The sequence below is a fragment of the Pyrus communis genome, chromosome 1, assembly GCF_041283825.1.
Source record: "Pyrus communis isolate YQ-2024b chromosome 1, ASM4128382v1, whole genome shotgun sequence".
NCBI lineage: Eukaryota > Viridiplantae > Streptophyta > Magnoliopsida > Rosales > Rosaceae > Pyrus > Pyrus communis.
Window position 1 is genome coordinate 15,571,651 of NC_142565.1, and position 21,735 is coordinate 15,593,385.

A 21,735-nucleotide genomic window follows, 5' to 3' on the forward strand; every position below is an offset into this window, starting at 1 on the left:
GCTGCTTAGAAGGCCATAGGAATAGGCTGGACCACGGAAGCAGGCTGGGCCACGAGAGTGGGCTGCTCTGCATGTTGCACATGTGGGTGTGAGGCTAAGGCTTGGCTTGGCAACGCGTTGGGACCAGCCACTTGGATGGTTTTTTGGGTGAGATTCTGATAGGAGCACATTTATGCAACTTTGTTAGTTTATTTCCTTGCATTTGCTTAGTTAGTTTCTATTTATTATAGTGATTTAAGTTATTTTCGTGTGTTTATAGGTCTAATTAGCTAAATGGGCAAGAAAAGACAATTTGGAGCATTTTAGAGCAGTTTTGGTCTTGGAATGGAATGGATAGCACATGCATGGAGTAAGGTGGATGAACGAATTTGAAGTTCAAGAAAGGCTAAGAATATGCTAAAGAGATGGAAGAATTAATTCAAGACAAAGAAGATTTGAAGCTCAACAAAGAAAGAAGGAAACATGAGCCATACTACCTTATTTTGTCTTAACCAATCCTAATCCTACACTACCTATGTTCCAGCTGCTAGGGGGGTTCCTAATTAATTTAGGACACTTAAATATATGTTTCTAGAAGGCTTAATCCTATTCCTTAAGGGATGCCGCACCCTCTTCCTTCTAGAACAACAATTCCTTGCCGCAAACCTCTTTCCCTTTCTCTCTAGGTCTTGCCGCATATCCTTTTCCCTTTTCCTCTTGGATTCTGACATTTATTTACCCTTTTTCCTTGAGGATTTGGAGTGCAAATCTTTCCCAAATTTTAATTAATGTGTTTCCCTTTCTTCCTTTATTTCTATGCTTTCTGCCGCATATAAGGGAAGGAACCATTCATCCATCCATCCATCCTTCACCATAATTCACACCACATATCCATCATACACACAAACACCCTTGTGTCGCAGCCTTGCAAGGAGAAATGAGAGAAGACACTTGGAGTCATGCCTTGCCATTCAAAGTTTGGATTGTTGGAGCGTTTCTAGGTGTATTCAATCTTTTGTTTTCAATGTTTAAATTTAATTGTACTTGTTTAATTGCGAACATGAGGAGCTAAATTCGTTTTGGCTAGAGGAGAATTCAAAGCCATGAACATATATGTGATATGAATTGATTTCATCCAATTATTGTTTCGCAAAAAAATGAATGCAATTTACTTAACTGCTTGATTGATAACTTATTCTTGTATGTTGATTAAGGAGGCCTACTTAGTTTGCATGCATGAATTTGATGCTAAAATATAAGGGAGTTTCACCTAATCGTTATGAACTTATATTTGCAAGTAGTGGAAGTCGCTAGTCACGATTGTGTTAAGTGAATTCCTAGCAAGAGTATCATGCTTTTCATAGTTACAAATGCCTCGTCAATGCTTATGATTTTCATAGAACTTAATGATCTTTGATATGTATCTCTATCATGTTGTTCATATAGGGAACTTGATAAGAATAATTTGATTGCGTCGCTGAGTCCAATTCAATGAAATTAGGAAAATCTGATAGTTAATTTGTGCAGTTCACAATTAATTTGGGGCATTGTCATTCATGGTTTATTGGAATAATATTTGGAAATCAATTTGTATGCATATGTGTCATGTGTGGAGAAGGACCCTCTAGCTAGTCATTCACCCATTAAAACACCCAATTCGTCCAAAGTTGTTTAGAGTCTTTAAATCTATTTGCTTTTACTTTAAATTCATCAAAACCAATTCCTCCTTTAATATTTCGTGTTTTACTTAGTTAGAACCTATTTTAATTTATTTCCTTTAGTGTTTTGAGTCAAAGTTAAGTTAGAATTCATCCAAAATCACTCTTAGTTTCTGTTTTGAGTCAATTTACTTGTTTTGTGATGTTTTGAGTCATTCTAGTTTGTTTTGAGTTATTAGAGTCTAGTTTTCTGTTTTTGAGTCTAATTTAGTGTAATTGAGTCTAATTTGAGTAGATTAGCAATCCCTCCTAATTCCCGACCTACAACGATTCCTACTTATCCATACTACAATTGTCAAAAAGAGGGTTTAATTTGTGTGCTATTTTATATCACATCATATTCATGATTTATTAGCTAATTAATAAATTAATTGGGTAATAAATCAATTAATTAGCTAATTAATATAATTAGAAATGAATGATTTGAGGGTTATCTTGTGGAGAAGATTTGATGAGGATGGATGAAATAGGTTTTGAATAATTACCTATTTTGAGCACTTTTGACCTTGATTGAGTCATGATTGTCCACTGCTTGAGTGTAGGAGTTCTGGTATTCCTCGAGGGTAATTTTGTCTTTTTACCCTAGAATCCACATGTTGCCTCGATATTTTTCTCGATTATTTTTGGCTCCACAAACCCTAATTTCTCCCTCCCTCGCCAACAAATACACACTCATTGAACAAACAAAAAAAAAAGTATAAGATTACCAAGTCGCAGTTGCAGCGCAGCTTCAATCCACCTCAAGTCCATTCATCACCACAGCTCCCTCTCTTTGCCTCTCTTTTCCTGTCTCCAATGAAAGATATCCACTGAGTAAAAAAAAATCAAATTTTTTTAATTACACCTGGTCACAACTACTTGTGAGCTCGTCTTTTCTCAACCTTTAGATTGTCGTTTGTATGGATGGTCTGCACTCTTCGTCCGCACATTAGACAAGCCCTTATAAAGATAGTTTCTAGATTGTAATGTATAACTTGAAAGTCAAGTAGTGTTTCTTCTTTACCACAATAAGTAAATGCATAATGAGGTGAGATAATACAAACACCATAATTCACTAAATGCTCTCATTTCTCTCTGCTTGCCGCCCTCTCCCTCTCTATTATAATTCTTCAGTTAAATATACCGACAACACGTTATCAACACGTTTTTGACGTTGCGTTAAAGAGAGTATGTCCATCTTTAATGAGGGAAGTGTTACCTTTCAACCATTCTTATTATGGTTCACATATTATAACAAAGGTTCTGGATTTGTCCATAGATTCACCTTCACAAGTCGGGGTTTCTTCAGAGGTTCTAGATGAACCAACCTTATCAACTCCAATCCAAGCACATCTTTAATCCACATGAAATTGAGCGCTTACACCCTTCACCACCTCCCTCTCTCTGCCTCTCTTTCCCCACCTATACAACCCTCAATCTCCGACAAAAACACACCCATTGAATCGAAAAAAAGTAAAGGTACATGATTTACCAACTCCCAATTAATCCACACTAAAATCGAACCCTGCCGCCCTTCTTTCCAGGCCAAGGTAACCCTCTCTCCCTCCCTCGCCAACAAAAACACTCATTGAACAAAAAATAGAGGTATAAGATTGCCAAGTCACAGTTGCAACGCATCTTCAATCCACCTCAAGTCCATTCCTCACCCCAGCTCGTCCTCTTTGCCTCTCTTTCCTTGTCTCCGATGAAAGATACCCACTGAGTAAAAAAAATTCAAAATTTTTTAATTACACCGGGTCACGACAACCCGGTTCTACTCGTGAGCTCGTCCCTTCTCGGCCTTTAGATCGTCATCCCTACGAATGGTCCGCACGCTTCGTCCGAACATTAGACACGCCCTTATAGAGATTGTGATCTCTATTTGGGTACCATCTACAGTTTTATTACAGTAAAGCCCACCTTTAATTAACTGCAAAAACCTTCCTCAGAGCCTCAGATCCTTGTATGTTGACAATCATCTACCACAACATTCATGCCCATCATTATTCATGATTTTAATGATTAATTAGACAAAAACAAAATCGTTGATAAAAAAAAAAGGACAAACAAATTCCAAGCATCTGTAAGTTCGCTAATTTATCTCAAAAAATACTAATCAACTACAAAACAATTACAACAACAGAATGTTTTTTCATTCAGTGGAGTCGGTTGAGTCAAATACAAAACAATTAATCTCAAAATAATAATACGCCCGGGTCAAGTACAATCAAACAATCAGCTTGCCCTTATTTATTCTTTCACTATATTTGACTGTTATAGTCCTCTTTTAGCTACTCAAATGACACTAAAAATCCCAAGAAAAATTACAGCAAACTTTCTGTTAGTCAACAGAAAACATCGGAAACATTGTGCCTTGTTTCTTCTCTTTTTCCCAAGTACATATTGAAAACACAAAACAAGAAATGAAACACAACCAAACTATTCATTCTCGACAAGAACCTTTGGACCTTGATCTGGATTGAAAACTATTACGTCGACTCTACTCTGAGAAAAATCTTCATGAACTCGTATACAAGATAACTTATAGCAGCTGATGGTAAAACCTGGTGAGCACATGAGAAACAGGTCAAGAAACTTCACCGCAAACCTGATCGAATGACAAAAGGGCTCGACAAAAGATGTGTTCTCATCTAAAGAATCGTGAGAGTACCATACCTGCAATAGGCTTGGTGTTAATCCTGCATAAAGAGCAGGTACACCTCCTTGCTCAACAATTTTCACACAAGTTGCGAAAGCACTTAACTTAGTTGCCCGAACTTGCATCTGAAGGTGTCTCCTCACAACTTCAAATGGATATGTAGCAGCTTCAGAACAAGCACCGGCAATTGCCCCATATAGTAATGTTCGAACGGGACCCAACTCCAGTTGTTCCATAGCATTCAGTTTATCACCTTCTTGTTTCTTGTGTTGGATCCTTTTCATCCCTTCAGGTGAATGCAGATAAGCTGATTTCAGTATATCATAAACACCATAGAAAACTGCACCTGAAGGTGCCATGCTCACAATCGAGGGTAGTAAACCCTTGTAAAGCGAAAAGAACCCTTCAGTTTGGATCATGTGGCGGAAAGCACCAATTACACCACCCAAGGTTTCTCCACCAGGTGCTACCATCTTTGTTCTGATCTGAAAGAATTGACATTTTAGAATAGGACTTGGGCCAATTCTTAAGTGCAAGCAATAGAATTCAGACTATGCACACTCTTACGGTGTGACCTATAAAAGTGTGGGTCATAGACGATCAATCCTATTCTGCACATTGAACTACAAAGTTGAAGAAGAAATAATTTGAACACAAATTAAGAGAGAAACCAGGAAAAAAGTGCTTACGAGATGAAATCAGCTGAACCAAATAACAGTAGAAGGTTGCAACATACCGTGTCCATAGGTAAGCAGAGCAAAGTGGCTGTAATTCCAGCCGCGGCACCAGCAAGAAACCTCTCGTAATTTGTGGACTCCTCATTCCGAAACAATTTCATCAGATGATTTCTGTAAGTATCGTAAGCATAGAAATTGATAGCCTTAAAGGGTGCCGTGCGAAGAATATTGACAAAATTTCCTCTCCAAAATCCCTTCAGCCCTTGAGAAGCTGCAATCGTCCTGATGAGCTCAAAAAGGTTCTTCTGTTCACCTCGAACTATATATTCCAGCTTTAGCCTCTCAAGAGGAGCAACAAACGTCCTAAGAAAAAAGAAAACACCAAGAAGTTTCTTTTGAGTCCTGGAGAAGCATATGATGTACCATTAACCAAATTAAAGCATAACAAATGATTCAGAACCAAAATCACATCGAAAAGAGAAATGGGCGCTCCATCTTTAGTTGCTTCAAAATCACAAGATAACAGAAACTGACAATTGGGTTTTTGTTTTCCATTTATAGACCAACTCCAATGGAGTCATATAAATTTAGTTTTTAGTCCAAAGTTTTCAGTCGGGTTTAGAGTGATCGAACCTTGAAACCATAGCAGCAACAGCTCCAGACCAAAGATGCTTGGTGGTATTCATAGCACCCGATCCCTTCCGTGCAGTCTCACCCTCACCCTCGAACACCGCCACAATGGCGGCCTCCTCCTCCTCCGAGGACGAAAAGCTTTTATCCCCATTTTGCCCCAGGACTTGTCCTGATTCCCGAACATACCTTTCCTCACCACCATCCCTTTCACTCCCCTTTATCGACAAGCTCACAGACAAAAGCAACCCGCCGCCACCACCTCGTCTTAAACCTTCAAAACGCAGCGTCTTGTGGCAGTGGCGCCTTAAACAACAGGCCGAACCGGAACCGGAACGCAAACGGGTACGGTGAGAAATCAAAGAAACGAAGGAAGGAGGGATGGTGTTGCTGGGGTGCAGGAACAGTCCTCCGAGGGAGATCGGATCGGGATCGGGATCGGACGGGTAGGAATTGATGAAACGGGTGAGGAGGTTGAAGCTGGAGTGGTCGGGTGGGAGCATTTCCGGGGACGTGAAAACGGCGTCGTAGAAGGGTGGAGGAGCGTGGGAACTAACGACATTTAGGGGTTAATAAGAGAGTGGGGAAGAGAAGAGGGGGAGGAAGGAAGCTTGAAGAGGACGAGAGAGAGAGAGAGAGAGAGAGAGAGAGAGAGAGAGAGAGAGAATGGAACAATTAGAGAGAATGTTTGGAATTGTTGCGGGAAATGAAAGCGACGGGTGGGAATTTTGAATTGGTGAAGGGCGATGGTGGATTTGGTGCTTGGTTCCCATCGCCTTCACTTCATTTCAGTATCTCTGGTTTGGATGATTGCTTGATTGAACCCTTTCTGTTTGGAACTTTGGATCCCACCAACCCCCAAACCTCCAAATACTTGCTGCCTTTCCTTACAAACCATAAAATAATCGGACCAGAATCTGACGGCTGAGATTGGGCGAGCTCACGCGTAGAACCGGGTAATCTGCTACATCGAACGGGTCAAATTTCCCCGGGCAAAATCAGTCTCCTCTCCTTTTTCTGCAGACCACTCCATCAATTTCTTTGTCAATTTTCCCCCCAGCGAGTCGGGAGTGCTGAGCGTGAAGAGCAGCGGCACTTCTTCAAACAGAAAGATAGGATATTTTGTCGCTAAGAAGAAGATTGAGAGCTCTTCAAGCAAGCAGGCAGCTGATTTCAAGCACAAATTTGTGCACACTGTCACAAAAACTGAGGTTGAACCCATCACCCATGTCAAATATTTGATTAATTTTTTGAATTTTTTAACTTTTTGACCTCAAAGTTGTCTTCTTTGGATTGGTTTTTCGATTGGGTGAATTGGGTTTGAGGGGTTGTGAATTGATTTAGCTGTTTTTGATGGACTATGAGATGTTTTAATGACTCGCTATAGAGCCTAAGCTAAAGTCCCAAGAGCAACATTCTGGCCACCACCTTCTGGGACAACCAGTTATGTATGTATGTAGCCTTACATTCCGTTTGGTTGCTAAGAAAGTTTTTCTATAGGATTCGATCGGATTCAATTTCTGTCATCAGACTACCAGGCAATATAATATATGATTAGGATTCACGTATAATTATTTACTACAGTATTATTGGAAGTCGCTTTCTTCCTTAAGTCAGGGGAATGTTATTTATTTTTCCTAAGCCAGACAACTTCCGTAATACAAGGGTGCTTTCTTCCTTAATTCAAGGGTGTCAACTCCCTTAATCAACTCCCTTAATTCAAGGGGCTGTTATTTTATTTTTTCCTAAGCCACCTGTTGTGGCGTAAAGCAAGAGGAGCAAGAGGTTAATCCTCTTATATATTGCTGTACAATTGTAAAAGAATATACGAGTGAAATACAATTCAATCCTTGAAAATCAATAAGTATGCTTATTGCTTATGTATATGTATGTATGATTCATGGGAACTGAAGTAGATACATGATTGGATTGAATTTATAATTTCTTGTCTTGTCTTTGCAACCAAACACAGTTTATTGGTAGGATTAAGTAATGACTGCTGGTATGCCCGTGTTTAGGTGCAATGCTGGGAGATACACCAGAGTGGACAAAATCTTGCTAGTGTGGCCAAGGCATCCATACCCCCACGACCAACCGGTAATCTCTCTCTCTCTCTCTCTCTCTCTCTCTCTCTCATGAGACTAGTTTGGTAGTCAAATTATTTTGTTTCGCAAGTTTGAATTCCAACATATTGTGTAATTAAGGATACATCCATTCGCAACAATGTGTCAACTATAGTTTTTAATTATAACTAGGGTATGAATTAGAAATATCCGAGATGAGTTTATAAATGCTAGATGGCCTGCCTTTGCTTATAGAATTCGAACTTGGAACTTTTTACCACTCTACTGGGCCCTGGCAGAGCTAGGGGCGTTTACATCCGGCCATGGCCCTCTGATATGATTCATAACTTCTGCTCTTCATAGCAACTTAGCGTTATTTCTGGTTGAATATAAAACAAACAATAGTTTTGCTGTTTGTTTCTAGATATATACTCAGGAATCGAGATAAGAGTAGTTTTACACAATACTAAATATAACAAAAAAAATAAATAAATAAATAAACGGTGAGAAATATATTGGACGCAAAATGTTTTTACGGTTACAATTGGATGCACAATTTTGCTTAGATAAAAACGGTACAATCTCTGTGTAGAAGGACAATTGCTTTTAGAATTGTTATATGTTGTTGATTTTAAGCAAGTAATTTTTGTACTGTTATTCTACGATCTCGTTTAAAAAGATAAGAGTCCTTTCAATAAGGATCACCACTATTCCAAAGTTTTACTGATACATACATATCTTTGTGCATGCAAAAGTATGTGATTTAATTTGAGATCACATTAGATCAATGTATGTCAATTAGGGACATTCTGTGATATAACTGGGAAGGATATATGTCTATCTATATAGGTTTAGCGCTCAACTTGGAAGGATGATGGATCTACTGTGTTCTCTGGTGGTTGTGACAAGCAAGTTAAGAGTGGCCTTTGGCTGGTAACCAACCAGTGACCGCTACATACATGATGCACCCATAAAAGAGGTTGCTTGGGATCCCGGAGGAAATGAACTACTTAGTCACAGGAATCTGAGGAAGGAGGAGGGAAGAGACACAGGTGTAAGCTATTACAATTACAGGGTGTACTCCAGCGCGAGCTTCCCAGGTAGTTGGAACCCAAGCCTTATCTACATTAATTTTGATGAGTGGACTTTGAGGGGCTTTGCAAGTGATGGTTCTCTGTACTGCAGGCCCATGGAGAGATAGGAAAATTGATTGTACTGATGCAATGTCCGATACAAGCTTGGTGCCCTGTCGTTGAAAATAGCCGAGCATCGCTCTTTCCACATTAATTCTGGAAGGTTAGATGCTACCGGTTAATTAGCCATAGAAGATGCCAGCAGTCTAGAGACACCATAGTTGGAGTTGGCCCAGGAATAGTCATCAAAGGCAGAGGGTGAGTGCGATCGGTGACGAGCAAATAATTGCTGGGAATTTGAAGCATGTCAATTTTATACGTGGGCACCGCCAACGCCATCAATTTTATAAGCACTTGGTTGTCGACGATATTCCTATGTCAAGACACAACTCACAAGTCGGACGAGTCTCTGAAATAGTTAGAAAAACCCGTGACCCCCTATTCTCTCATGTTTCTGCTACTTTTTTGTCTCTTTTCTTTCTACATTAAAGCTTCACGAGCACCAAAATTGCTACGTGAAGACAAATATCTAGCAAATAGTTAAAACCGTACACAAGATATTCACCTTTTGCTCAAGGTTTAAATATTAAAATGCCCTCCATCTTTTTCGATATGTCCTTAATGTATACCTACATGGTTTTGCTTTTGTGGTTGCATCTCGGAATTAAAATTTAAACGACGTGAATTAGTTCAATTGCTCACACCATAAGTTAGACAAATCGTTGATTAATTAGCGACAGAAAGCGACAAATTGATTGGCCATTTGTAAAAAACAGGGGGGAGCTTGCACTTAGTTTAGGTATATGTTGAACAAGATGGTAGTGATATTGTTCTTTGTTCGGAAGAAAGAAGATGAGTGAGTGATTGGTGAAGAGAAGATTGTTTGTTCTTAAACTAATGGTATGGTTTGCACAAAGTGTCAAAAAAGCAAAAACTATCTTGGATGTGCAGCAATATATTCTCAAGTTCTTTCTACGTAATTAAAAATTTACAAATGGTGAATTCTTTTGATATATACATTTCACTTTGAATTTGGTCATTTAATAAATGTAATCAATATAATCACTATCTTTAGGTTCTAAACTTAAAATTTAAATTTTAAGTTCTAAACTTATTCCAACTTGCTCCAATTCCTTGGGCCAAATATGAGTTTTAACCAAAAACTCATTTCTAGGGCAAATTTAGGCCAAAATTCCTTCAGGGTTAATAGGTTGGCTCATTATATATGTGTACTTTTTTTTTTAGTTTTATATTTAAAAATTCATTGAATCGAACGACTAACTTCTAATATGATTAAATCCAACGATAACAAAAATTAAATGATTCAAATTTAAATCCAATAGTTAAAATAATTTTTAAAAATTCTTTCATGTGTAGTGTTTCACGAGTTTCATGATGTCGGTTTAGTGATTTTTTAATATTTATCGGAATCAATTTTTTTTATTTTATTAAAGTGTTCATAAAATTAAATTAGGATAGTCTACATAATTTATTATTATATTTTTAAATTTACTTTAAAAAATAATCATAAATTTATTTTTTTAATAATCTCCGGCTAAAAATGTAACACAAAAGGGTTGGGACAAAAAAACTGCTTCTGAGCTAAAAATTTTAAGTTTCAATGTAAAAATAAATAAATAAATATATATTAATCTCTACTAATTAATAAAACCCTTTTTGTCAACCAAAAGAGGATGGAAGGACAAATTAGTCTTCTATCACACAAAAAAAATGAAGGGCAATAATGTAATTTCACAGGTCAAAATTTTACTGTGTTTTATTGAAGCCTCACTTACATGTGATGTTAAAATACCTCCAATATTAAAAAAATAAAAAAAAATAAAAAAACCTCCCACTCCCCCACGTTCTCTCTCTCCCTCTCTCCTTCTCATTTCTAAAAAAATGTGTTCATACACACAAGGTATGTAGGCAAATGTTAGTATATATATAATTTAAGGGAAAACTTGGTATAAGTCCAATTTTTTGAGCCAATAGTAAGAATAGTCCAGTTTATTAAAATAAGTCCAATTCCTTAAATTTAATTATTTTAGAGTGCTACTATTACCACCTCTCTGTCTTATTTCTACATCCACTCTTTATTAAAAAATTGAATTACCAATTTATCCTCACGTAAAATGTCAAATAAAGACTAAGGGAAACAAGATCAGATCGTTCACTTCCACCCAAAGTCCCAGCAACTCGTAATCTCAATTCCCAAACGTCTCGTCGTCACTTTATTTGACACACCCCGATCAAAATCAAGGCGTGCTGGGCGTCACGTGAGGGTGACGTAGCCATGTGCATAGTGCGGAAGTAAAAGATAATAATAAACGTACAAATAAATAAAAACCAAACTACAAAATAAACTAGTTAAAGTAACACACTAGTGTGAAACTAAATGGGATAAACATAATCAGAGCACATAAAGCCTAAGTGTAGTCCAGAAGAATGAATACTAATTACACAACACCCAAAGGTGATCCTACATTTGTGATGTTCTGTCAGAACCACCGTCAAGTCCTCGTGAACCACCAAAGCTGCTTCTAACTAGAACCTGGAGGGGCGCAAAATAGAAAGTGTGAGTGGGCAAAAACAAAACTTTTCAAAATCATTTCATTATCAAAAGTTCTAACCTCTCGCCGTAAAACCTGTATATTAGTTTTTTTGTTATAAGATATTAATTAGATATTTTGGAGTTGGAAAATGCATAATATTAAAAGATTTTAATTGATTTTTAATATTGTTAAAAAATATAAAATGAGTATAAAAGAAATAAAAATATTTAATTAGATAATTGAAATCACTCTTAAAAACACTCTATATTTTTGGCCCCAGATCTAAAAACCCCATAATTTAATTTCAAATATACAGTAGTTGCAGAAAAAAGGGCCAGGGACAAAATGGTCAGTAGGTAGATACAATTGGATTAGATGGAACTTGTCGAGCGAGTGGGGGATGACGTCACAGCCAGTAGCCTTTCCTTCGAATCGCGCCATTTACAAAAGAACAAAGCTAAAATGCAAAGCCCTCCTTCTCCTTCATCCCATTTAACGTTAACTCCCCTCTCTCTCTAAGACTATGGATTCTTGAAATTGCAGAAACTTGAAAAGCAAGCAGTAGCGGGTGACTCATAGTGGTGGGACGGAGACCTAATCTCGTTGCAATTACAAACTTGCTGCAATGGCGGCTGTTAATACCTCCGATTCCGATAAGGTATCATTTCCGATCACATTTTCTCTCTCTCTCTACTTTTTAGTTTTAGGTAGCATTTTTGAATTTCTCTACTCTCTCACCTTGTGAGAAATTTAAATTTCCAAGTTGAAACAACAAATCATCTTTCACCTAACAATCTGCCTAGAATTTTGGAGACACCCAACAACTTTAAAAAGCTGGTTTTCTCATGGCTGCAATGGTGGCTAATCTGGACATCTTTATGTTTAGTATTTTCTGGGTTAGTTTCTTGGCTCCGACTTCCATACTCCATCATTAAATGATACCCAAATCATCATTAAATGATACGGAGTATGGAAGATAAATCCGAGTTTTTCATAGATAGTGCATATCCAAAGGCCATGTTAAATCCTAGGTGGAATGTCTGCATATTTGAAATCAAAATTCTATCCAACCGAAGTGTTATTTGCTAATTGGATTTGAAGGCTTTGTGATTAGGAGTCAAATTTGACATCAATTTCAAGAAAAATTTGAATGAAGAAGTACAAAATTTGACATAAAACTTCAGATTGCCGCCTCGGCCATCAATTGTAATTTTTTTTATTTTAACAAACGATATTATCTACCTTGGAGGAGGGGGTGGGCTTAGCCTCAATGGGCTAGCAATAATGTGATTCAAATTTGCCTTTGGTGAAAATCGGATCTAAAAGCTCTCACTTGCAAGTGAAGAGGAATACCACTAGACGGTAGTACTAAGTGGCACCATCAATTGTAATTTCACATTTCTTTTTGTGGGTCAAAACATTAACATACAGCTAGCTGGTTGATAGAGATTTTCATTTCACCGTTGGTGGGTGGGTGGACTAGGACAATCATGTTGGAATGAAGGGAATATCAAAGGGAAGATTAGTAGAATTAGAGCACTCTTTTACAATTCTTGCTGTTGATATTGATTGCATTCATGGAATCTTACCGACATCAAAGATTTCTACGCTAGTCAGTGAGAATCAGAGAACAAGTAAGGGTTTTTGTGAATAGAGCTCTTGAGATAACACGGAAATCCCAATGAATTTTATTCAACTGAACTTGATTAATTACCACTGAATCAGTGTTAAGGTTTAGACTTAAATGACTAAGCCTAACTAAATTGCAACTAACAGTACACATCCGCACATGGTCACGCTGATGTGGCACATCAAGGTTGCCCAGTGCTTTCCAACCGAATTTTATTTTGCTGGTGATTGTAATATGCTTGTTCAACTTTCGAATGGCAAGTCTACGTCACCTTTACTAATATTAAGCTTGTTTCAGATTATTCTTCAGTAACTATCCATATGTTTTCACTTAGTGGGAAAAGGCTTTGTTGTTGTTGTTCTAACTATCCGTATATTAGATATATTGTTGGAGGTATATGTGATGCTTTGATGTTGCTGAAATGATTTAAAACAAAAGATGGATTCCGGTGCTGAATGTTGCATCTTGCTTGTTCAGTGCAAGAATGAAACTTTGAGTGTTATGGGATGAATAGCCCCAATCCTCAAAAACGTTGTCTAATACCAATTATCTTACCCTTTAGTGACCAAAAGGGGAGAAGGCAACCAGGAAAAAACAGAACTAACTTATCTCCTTTTTTTTTTTTAATTCTGGGAATTCTCTTAGGCCTGTAAATCATTTGTATGACACTGGTTTTGTTCCAGTCATGATATCTATTCCAACCAAATATCATACGTTGGATGCTAAATTTTATTTGAGGTACAGTTTTATGCAGGCATTGATCCAAGGAACTGTGGATGGATGTTGCAGCTTACCTGCTAGCTATTCAAGTTTTGAGTTGCTAAGGCAAACTCTTGAAGAGATCGACCAGCATTGCTCTCTAGGTCTCTCTCTCTGTCTCTCCGAACTAAGGAAAAAAGACAGCTGTCGCAATTAGTTCAATTTGATGGCTATGTACGCTCTGTTAAATTCTTCAACATTTCTGGCATTTTGTTTCAGATATTCTTCCTATTCTGTTAGAGAAGGCTCCACTTCAAGCAAGGCTAAGATGTCCCCTTCACAGCTCACATGTAAGTCCTCCTAACAATTAAAATTTTGCTGAATAGTATTATGCTATTTGTGGGTTTGTGTTGGTTTCATTGCTAATTTAATAAAGCATAGTCCCCTTCTTAAGAGGGGTCCTGTTTTCTAAGAAGTATAAGGGAAAGCATTATTGTGTCCATCCTGCAATGTGATCCAATGATCCAAACCATCTAAATTTTGTAAAGTTATATAAGAATCATTCTTGCAAAAAATCAAATGAAATGGAAATCGTTGGACCATTTGATTATCATGTTCACTGTTTTTGGGAACACTGTGTTTGTTTATTTGATCATATTTAGTGACTAAATGTCATCTGATTTAGTTGTAGCTATTTTTTCCTTGGATAATGTTAACAGATGGACGGTTGGATCATTAGATCACATTGAAGGCCACTTGATAAACCAAAAACATGAATACACCTACTGATGTGTGATTTTGTATTACATTAGGAACTAAAAATATGTGTAGAATTTGACATCTAAGTCTACCTTCCTTGCAATTCATCAGATGACATAGACATGTATGAATAATTGATGTTTTCATCATATACCTAGACAGAGCCATTTGACTTAACCAACTATATGTTGTTTCACAATGTTATGCCATAAAATATATCAATAATTTTTTTTTTTTCCTTTTTTTTTTTTGGATTCTCTCATTGACCCGCGTTGGTGGCATGGGGTTTCTGAAGACTCATCTACTTCAGCTTCCTGATTCCGTTATCAGTATTGGCTCCTAGTGGAGACCCCGTTTTGTTATTCTTGAATCACTTAGTTTTTTTGCTGTTATTTTTTATGTCACATAGTTTGTTTACACAAAACTAAAAAAATCTCATTGATGTTCTCATTGTTGTTGTTTCAAGTAAGGCTTTCCTGTTTCAGTTTCGCAACACTTTGAAGTTTTCTGTTTGTGAAGACCACAGATGTCTATAGCATTTCAATGTTAGCCACAGAAAGCAACCGTCTACCATGCGCTTCAGTGTTCGGATTTTTGAACTTTTCAGAAGTTTCTAGTTCATCTAAAGGTCAGATGTGCATGGATGCTCAGCTGAGTTGCCAGAACTACAATGATTTACAAGCAAATAGGGCAGATTCTCATCCCCCATGCATCATTGAGATAGATCTGGAGAAGGGATATATTCAAGCACCAGAGTCGAAAGAGGAAGCTGTTGAAAGTTTAAAACGTGAGGGCTTACTAGCGGTAAGTTACAATAGCTTATGCTATATCCTTGATATTATCTAGAATAAACTTGAAACTGGGGGTGGTCGAAAAATATCATACTACTATACATTGATTGCTATTGATTTTGACATTTTCTGTTTACCCTTGTAAATTTAATGTCATTGGCATAACACTGTCAGAGAGTATTTCGGAGACAGGCAAGGCTAAATGTTGGTGGGAAACTTTTGCAGCTTCTATTCAACCATGGCACTTCAAGAGGTATGTAAACATTTCTATACCTTCAAATTTGTACAGTTTATTTTCTAAATTATTAATCGGTGAGTCATTATTTTTCCATACATCGTTGCAAGTAATAAGGCTAGGATATCCTCCTGGTGAGAAAGCCCTTATATAGTCTTAACGATGTTTTCTAATTGGATGTAGTGGGTTGAATATTGCACATCTATTTTAATGGAAGGGACACATATATTGGACATATCTTCTAGGGTCTCCTGTATAAGATGCATTTTGCATCGATACAATCAATTTCTCTAGCAGCACTAGGTTGAGTCATCTGTCACTTAATGGAAGGGATACATATGTTTGACTTGTCCATAAAACTTCTCTTTTATCGGAGAATTAAAGCCTTTCATAATAGTTTAAACAATCTTGGGTCTCTCCATCCACTGCCGATTGGTTTTGGGTTGGATGATCACGTTCTAATAAAATGGGAAGTTGATTTTTACTCTCATATTTCAATAGATAACGCAGTGACTGAGAGAATTCATGAAGCGCCAAATAACCGGTGGAAAAGATGCAAACGCACTGCCTCATTTGATTCCAGAAAAGTCGTCATCTTGTTCTCAATCTTGTAAGTAGTAAAACAAAGAAGCTGCTTAAATATTTGGTTTAAAATTTTTTAAATGTTTCCTTCAAAATACTATTAGTTTTACTACATGTCATGAGTAATTTAAACCAGTAATTGACTTGATCAGACAAGTGTAGTTTATCATGACAACAATGAGATGAGGAATATTGACATTTTAATGTTTTTCTTGTTTTGCTGTCAATAGCAAAGCTCAATGGTCTAATTTTTACATTTTACCATCACTAGTTTTAAATTAGTACTTGACTCGATTGGACAAAATATAATTCTCAGAACAATAGTAGGATGGAGAGGCATTTATCTTAGGGTTTGATTAATCTGAATATTCAAGCTTTCAATTATTTTGCATTAACATAGATCGTTGAGTGCTCAGATTCCATTTCATGCTCAATGTTATAAGAGGCCAACGTAGGACCTCAGGTCTTCCTTCTAACCTTTCTTCTTTAGATGTGCATCATTATATATATTTGAGTGTAATATTATTGAATGAGAAGTAAATTCATTAAGTTATTATTGATACAATGATTTCCTTTGGAATTAACCCTTTTTAAACTCCATCAATACAAGGTATGATTTACATAAAAAAAAAAAAAAAATCCAAGGTATGATTCAATCATTTTGTTAGTGCATGAATTTTTTTGCAGCAAATTAGATTGTACTTCTTGGTGCACCTCCTTTTTAGATTAAATTCTGGTAGGTGTGATGGGTAAGCTACAGTTCAATCTGTGCTTTTTTGCATGACAAGATTTCCCCTTTCATATCTAGACATCCATCTAACAACCACAACTTTTTTTGTTCTTTTAATTCTCCCTTGATTTTTGGAAATAAAATCCGATAGAATGTTCGCACTATCTAACCTTCCGATAGAAATGGATGCAACAGAATGATATTGCTATCTACATATGCAATCAAAACCTCATATCCTTCAGTTGGGGAATATGCATAACCAATAAAGGGCGTAAACTGCAGTGTCTCCCTAGTTCTTCTACCAAGGTTGGTCCCTAGAAAGAAGAAAGAGGCTGCATGGTCGCCTACTATGGAAAAGCTTAGCTCCAGAAACAGGATGCTGACTACAAAAAATGTAATGTCGAACCTTCACCATTTATAATTCAGTAAGCAGGGGAAAATTGCTTCAAATAGAGGAAGATAATGTTTTCTGAGTGAAAGAGTTAAGGGATAGTGAAGATTCTTGGCCAATACTGGGATGAAAGGGTCATACACTGTTGTTTTATTCATCCTTCTTGGTCTAGTGTGTCTGCTTTTGATATTGAGCTTCAGAGTTCAAACAATTATGAAATAGATGAGATGTAATATGTTGCTGGATTTGTAGACAAATTTGAAAACACCATTCTAGTTTTTAAGATCAACATGAGAGATATGGGTAGTGAGTATCAGTCATAGTGTGTAAAGTGCTAGGAAAATACATGGTTTCTAGTCCGCGCACAGCCAGTTCAATCAGGGAGGCCATATTTTGTAGTGAATATAGAAAATTATAGATATAAAAAATATGTGGTGTGTTGCTAATTGGTGCTTTCTAAGTAAGGCACCAGCAGAATCTGTGGCCCTTCTCTTGCCTACTGTTCCATAGCCAGGAGTTATGGACCTTCATATTCTGAATGGCCTGCTGTTTGCGCGAAGAGGTGAAGCTAGTGAAAAGTTATCCCTCTTTGCATCTTTTGGTGCTTACGGTTTGGGTGGAATGGCAGAGCTATTGATGATGCGGAGAATTCTTTAATGGACTTGAAGTTCAACTTGCAACCTGGTTGAATGGACTAGGAAGACACCTGCAACTTAATTCTTTCTTCGGTTAGGTTCTATTTTTCTTTTGGTTCCTAATCTTTTGTATACAGCTTTTTTCTGGGCTGGCATCCTTTGTCAGAGAAGAAAAACGGAGGAAAAATTAGGGCATTGGATCTGAAATAGAATGGGGAACTGCAGATAGTAATGGGGTAGGCTTTAAAGGACTACATGCAAAATTGCAAATCTAAGTATATTAATCTATCGATACTATTTTGTATAATCATATTATACTTTCTTATCTTTGTGGTTATTCTACTGCTCTACACCAATGTGTGCTCTGTGGATTGGAACTTAGGTAGCGAGTTTCTTTTTTCGGTCTGTTTTGCATCTCTTTAGTGAAATGAGTTCTATTTTGATTGAAAATTTGCAAAAAGTTGTGTATTTTTCCCTAAAAAAAGGTGTCCTCAATCTTTACGGGTGCTGATGCGCTGTTGAAAGTTTGAAATGACCTGTACAAGTATTGATGTGCGTAAGTATTTGGTCTTAACGTATGTTGTAAACCCAGGAATCCGGTTTCACTTTTCTTGTCCGTTGTTATCAATGACGATCAGCAATCTCTGTTTTGCAGGTCAAGTTTGGGGACAATGATCTTGATATATCTGACATTGAGAGTTAGGCAGAATGCAGACGGTTTCTTTCACGATGCCATCTGATTCGCGACGCTTACTTAGCTGCTCTGCTGTTGCTGCGTCTCATGCACTAGTGTTGAAGTAACCTTGTTCATAATGTAAATATTGATACTTTACGGTGTCTTGTTGCAATATTTTTAGTTTGGATAATCTCCTTGACTCTTCATAAGATATTAATAGGCAATGCTTCTTTACTCATCAAGTCGTCTATTGCGCAAGAGGCCTTCTGAGTGGTGGAGATGAGTGTTGCCCTTGCATCACGGTGTAGATTCAAACCCGTCGGCTCACTAATCTAACAAATCTATCCTTTAGAGAATAAAAAAAAAAAAAAAAAAAAGAAAAGTCGTCTAGTGGAATTGGAGGCTTCTCTCATCTTTGTTTGGTGTTCAAAACTGAAAAAAAATACGTTCTAACCTACTCTGGTTTCTGAAAAGAAGCAGCCATTCGAATTTTTGGTTGTAAAAAATTATTCTATTTCCAATAAACAACTTGGAGTAGAAACCAAACACTCGCAATCTAGGTTATTAATGTGGTTTTTCGTTAAAGTGAACAGTACCGGAAGCTTTTTGTTAAAGTTCCTATGGGCAAATTAATGAAAATGACTTGAAAACTTTGAGTTTTAACGATAAGGACAAAATAAAGGGTAAAGTGAATAGTATCAGGATTAACTTTTTAGTGTAAAAATGTGGTTTTTCGTTAAAGTGAATAATATCGGGAGCTTTTCATTAAAGTTCCCTATTAATATCTATAAGATCTATGTCCAACCAAGTTGGCTAGAGCGGTGCGAGTCTTCTTTTGCATCTAAGTCTAAATCTACTTTCGTTTAGATTGATTTAGTTTAGAATATCACTTGTGTGTATATAGAGGAGCGCTCAAGCTTTCATTAGTTAGTAACTTAAGATGATGTTAATCACACATTGAAATCTTCATTCATAGATTATCTTTATAAATTTCATCTAAATCGGAAAATGTTTCATTATCTAATTATGACAAACATAAAATTGGCATGGTTGCCGAAAAAACAATTAAGTTTTCAATTTAATAATCGAATGGCTAAATGATTTCTAATTTGGATTAAATTTTATATATCAAAAGCCATACAAAATCCAAACATGACTATTAGGAACAAAAGTGGTGTATTTTAGAAAGGCAAGACGTCCCTTGAATAACTATTTGGAGAAAACATAGCGTTAACTACATTTACACCCTTTAGGTTAGGGGTGCAACTTGGGTTGGGCCAATCCGAACCCGCCCATGCTCAACCCGACTTTAAACCAGAACAAGTGGGTTTTTTTTTTTTTTTTAGTTATAACCTGCCCGAACCCAACCCAATTTCAACTTATTTATTGATTGGGTTGAGTTAGGTTGATTATTTGCCCATCCATCCCCAACCCAATCCAACCCGACTAACCAAACCCAATCTAACCAGATTGTAACCCATATTCAATTAATGCTCATACTACACCCAAGTAAGCCAAGTCCAAAAACCAACACGCTTTCTAATATATTTTTTTTTAATAAATTACCCTTTATAATTACTTAAGCTTTTAGGGAATAAGAGGCTTTGATTAGTCAGCCCATATTTGTAGTTTCAAAATCCTAAAGCAAGCTTTATAGTAAATGGATTTATGAAGTTAAGGTTAGTTAGCTTTGATGCTACTTGGCTTAATTTTTTTAGGAATTCTTGGAAGCTAAGTTGTTACAAGATTAAACTTGAAAAAGTTGGGCAACCCGAACCCAACCCAAGTAAACCCTAACCCAATTAAACCCGAGCCCAAATGAACCCAAATGAAACCCAACCTGCCTGTGTTGAACCCCTACTTTAGGTTGGAAGTGATTTTCAAATTGGGCCATTGTGTTATATCATTTTCAAATTCGACATTGATGTTTTAAAATTGTATCAATTTATGTCTTTTGTCTAACGAATTATTTGAATCTTTATTAAATAAATGACATAGTGAGCATGGAACTCGTAATTAGGTTGACACGTAGGTCACCTTTGTACTAAATTGACTAAAAAACTTATCAATTTAATAGAGAATTAGACGTTTAAATACACAAGATGTGTAACTTGGTACAATTATAAAACTTTAGAGTAATGTGAGAAAATTGAAACCTCAAGCCCATATTAACAATCCAAAACCCCTCTAATCTAAAACTGGCAACACTCATACAAATGACCATTTACCGTTTGATTAAGTTTGGACGAAGAGTCTGTTCCATTTATACTACTCGTACAAATGACCACCATCTAGAGAACAAGTTTGTTCCATTTATACTACTACGTTTAATATGTACTTAGTAAAACCCATTGCGCCATTTATCCCTATCAAGATATTGCCAAGTCAATTGTCAGATCATTCTTTTAATATATATATATAATTTTTTTTTTCTTTTGAAAATCATAAATTAGCGTTTGTCTTTGAATTTTTAGGAATCCGGACTATTAGTTCAGTTTTAATCCATTGTATTGGCAAGAAGAAAAATTTCTCAATTCAATAATGATCATTCATTTCTCGTACTATTGAGTAGTTCGGATTATTGAAGAAAAATTGTATTACTTTAGTCTAAAGTAGGGGGGAGGATGGCACTGTGCAATTTTGCCTCAATTTCACTTTATTTACGAGTTTACCACCGACCTGATTTCAGCCCAAAGATCGCTTCATTTACAAGATTGCCACTGGGCTTAAGAACGGGTCTTCACTCTTTGGGTTGGATCTAGGCTTTGACTCGGGGAGAGAGAGGGAAGGGCGACATAAGGGTTGAGAGGGTGACATTCGTCAGGAATTTGGGGAGAGGATTTTTGAGACAGACGTGCGGGTGGGTGTCCTGTGCTTGATGCATTAGTCAGAGGGTGGTTGGGGGGAGGAGAGGAGGGGGACATAGGGACTAACGCATTGGAGAGAGATAGGAGCTATGTGTTTGGACTGAGTGAGAGAGAGATTTAGGTAGGTTAGGGCCTATGCGATTTTTTCCTATTTGAGAGAGAGAGAGAGAGAAAGAGAGAGAGAGAGAGAGAGGAGAAAGCATGGCTGCGTGCATTTTTTGGGGTTAATTAATGGGTTAGTACACAGGGTCAGTGAGGAAAGAATGACAAAGGGATGTATGGGAGGGTATGGGTTTTTAGTTTTTTTCCTCTGATTCAACTAGGGGTGGGTTCAAAAAACCGAAAAC

At 36.9% G+C, this 21,735-nt stretch overlaps 2 protein-coding genes and 1 long non-coding RNA gene across 4 annotated transcripts; 2 read left to right on the forward strand and 1 right to left on the reverse strand.

The window, feature by feature from the left end:
* Window positions 1-3,807: 3,807 nt before the first annotated feature.
* Window positions 3,808-6,145, reverse strand: LOC137720585 (putative mitochondrial adenine nucleotide transporter BTL3). Its single transcript, XM_068459677.2, has 4 exons — window positions 5,646-6,145; window positions 5,072-5,375; window positions 4,353-4,820; window positions 3,808-4,240 (listed from the first exon to the last, which is right to left on the reverse strand). Exons 1-4 carry the CDS (start codon window positions 6,143-6,145, stop codon window positions 4,166-4,168), a joined length of 1,347 nt encoding a protein of 448 aa, XP_068315778.2. The 3' UTR covers window positions 3,808-4,165.
* Window positions 6,146-6,710: 565 nt separating this feature from the next.
* On the forward strand, window positions 6,711-9,451 carry LOC137720586 (uncharacterized). Its single transcript, XR_015965615.1, has 5 exons — window positions 6,711-6,853; window positions 7,030-7,090; window positions 7,626-7,739; window positions 8,555-8,805; window positions 8,891-9,451. It is a non-coding gene; the product is annotated as an uncharacterized LOC137720586 (long non-coding RNA).
* A 2,387-nt stretch (window positions 9,452-11,838) lies between these two features.
* LOC137721338 (uncharacterized) lies at window positions 11,839-18,757 on the forward strand. 2 transcript variants are annotated; one of them, XM_088698993.1, is made up of 7 exons: window positions 11,839-12,051; window positions 13,768-13,886; window positions 14,002-14,072; window positions 15,008-15,285; window positions 15,447-15,525; window positions 16,009-16,117; window positions 18,501-18,757. In XM_088698993.1, exons 3-7 carry the CDS (start codon window positions 14,051-14,053, stop codon window positions 18,583-18,585), a joined length of 573 nt encoding a protein of 190 aa, XP_088555119.1. In that variant the 5' UTR covers window positions 11,839-12,051; window positions 13,768-13,886; window positions 14,002-14,050; the 3' UTR covers window positions 18,586-18,757. The 2 variants fall into 2 exon arrangements, with proteins under 2 accessions (XP_088555119.1, XP_068316539.2); XM_068460438.2 differs by having other exon boundaries at window positions 11,842-12,051; window positions 15,001-15,285.
* Window positions 18,758-21,735: the final 2,978 nt, after the last annotated feature.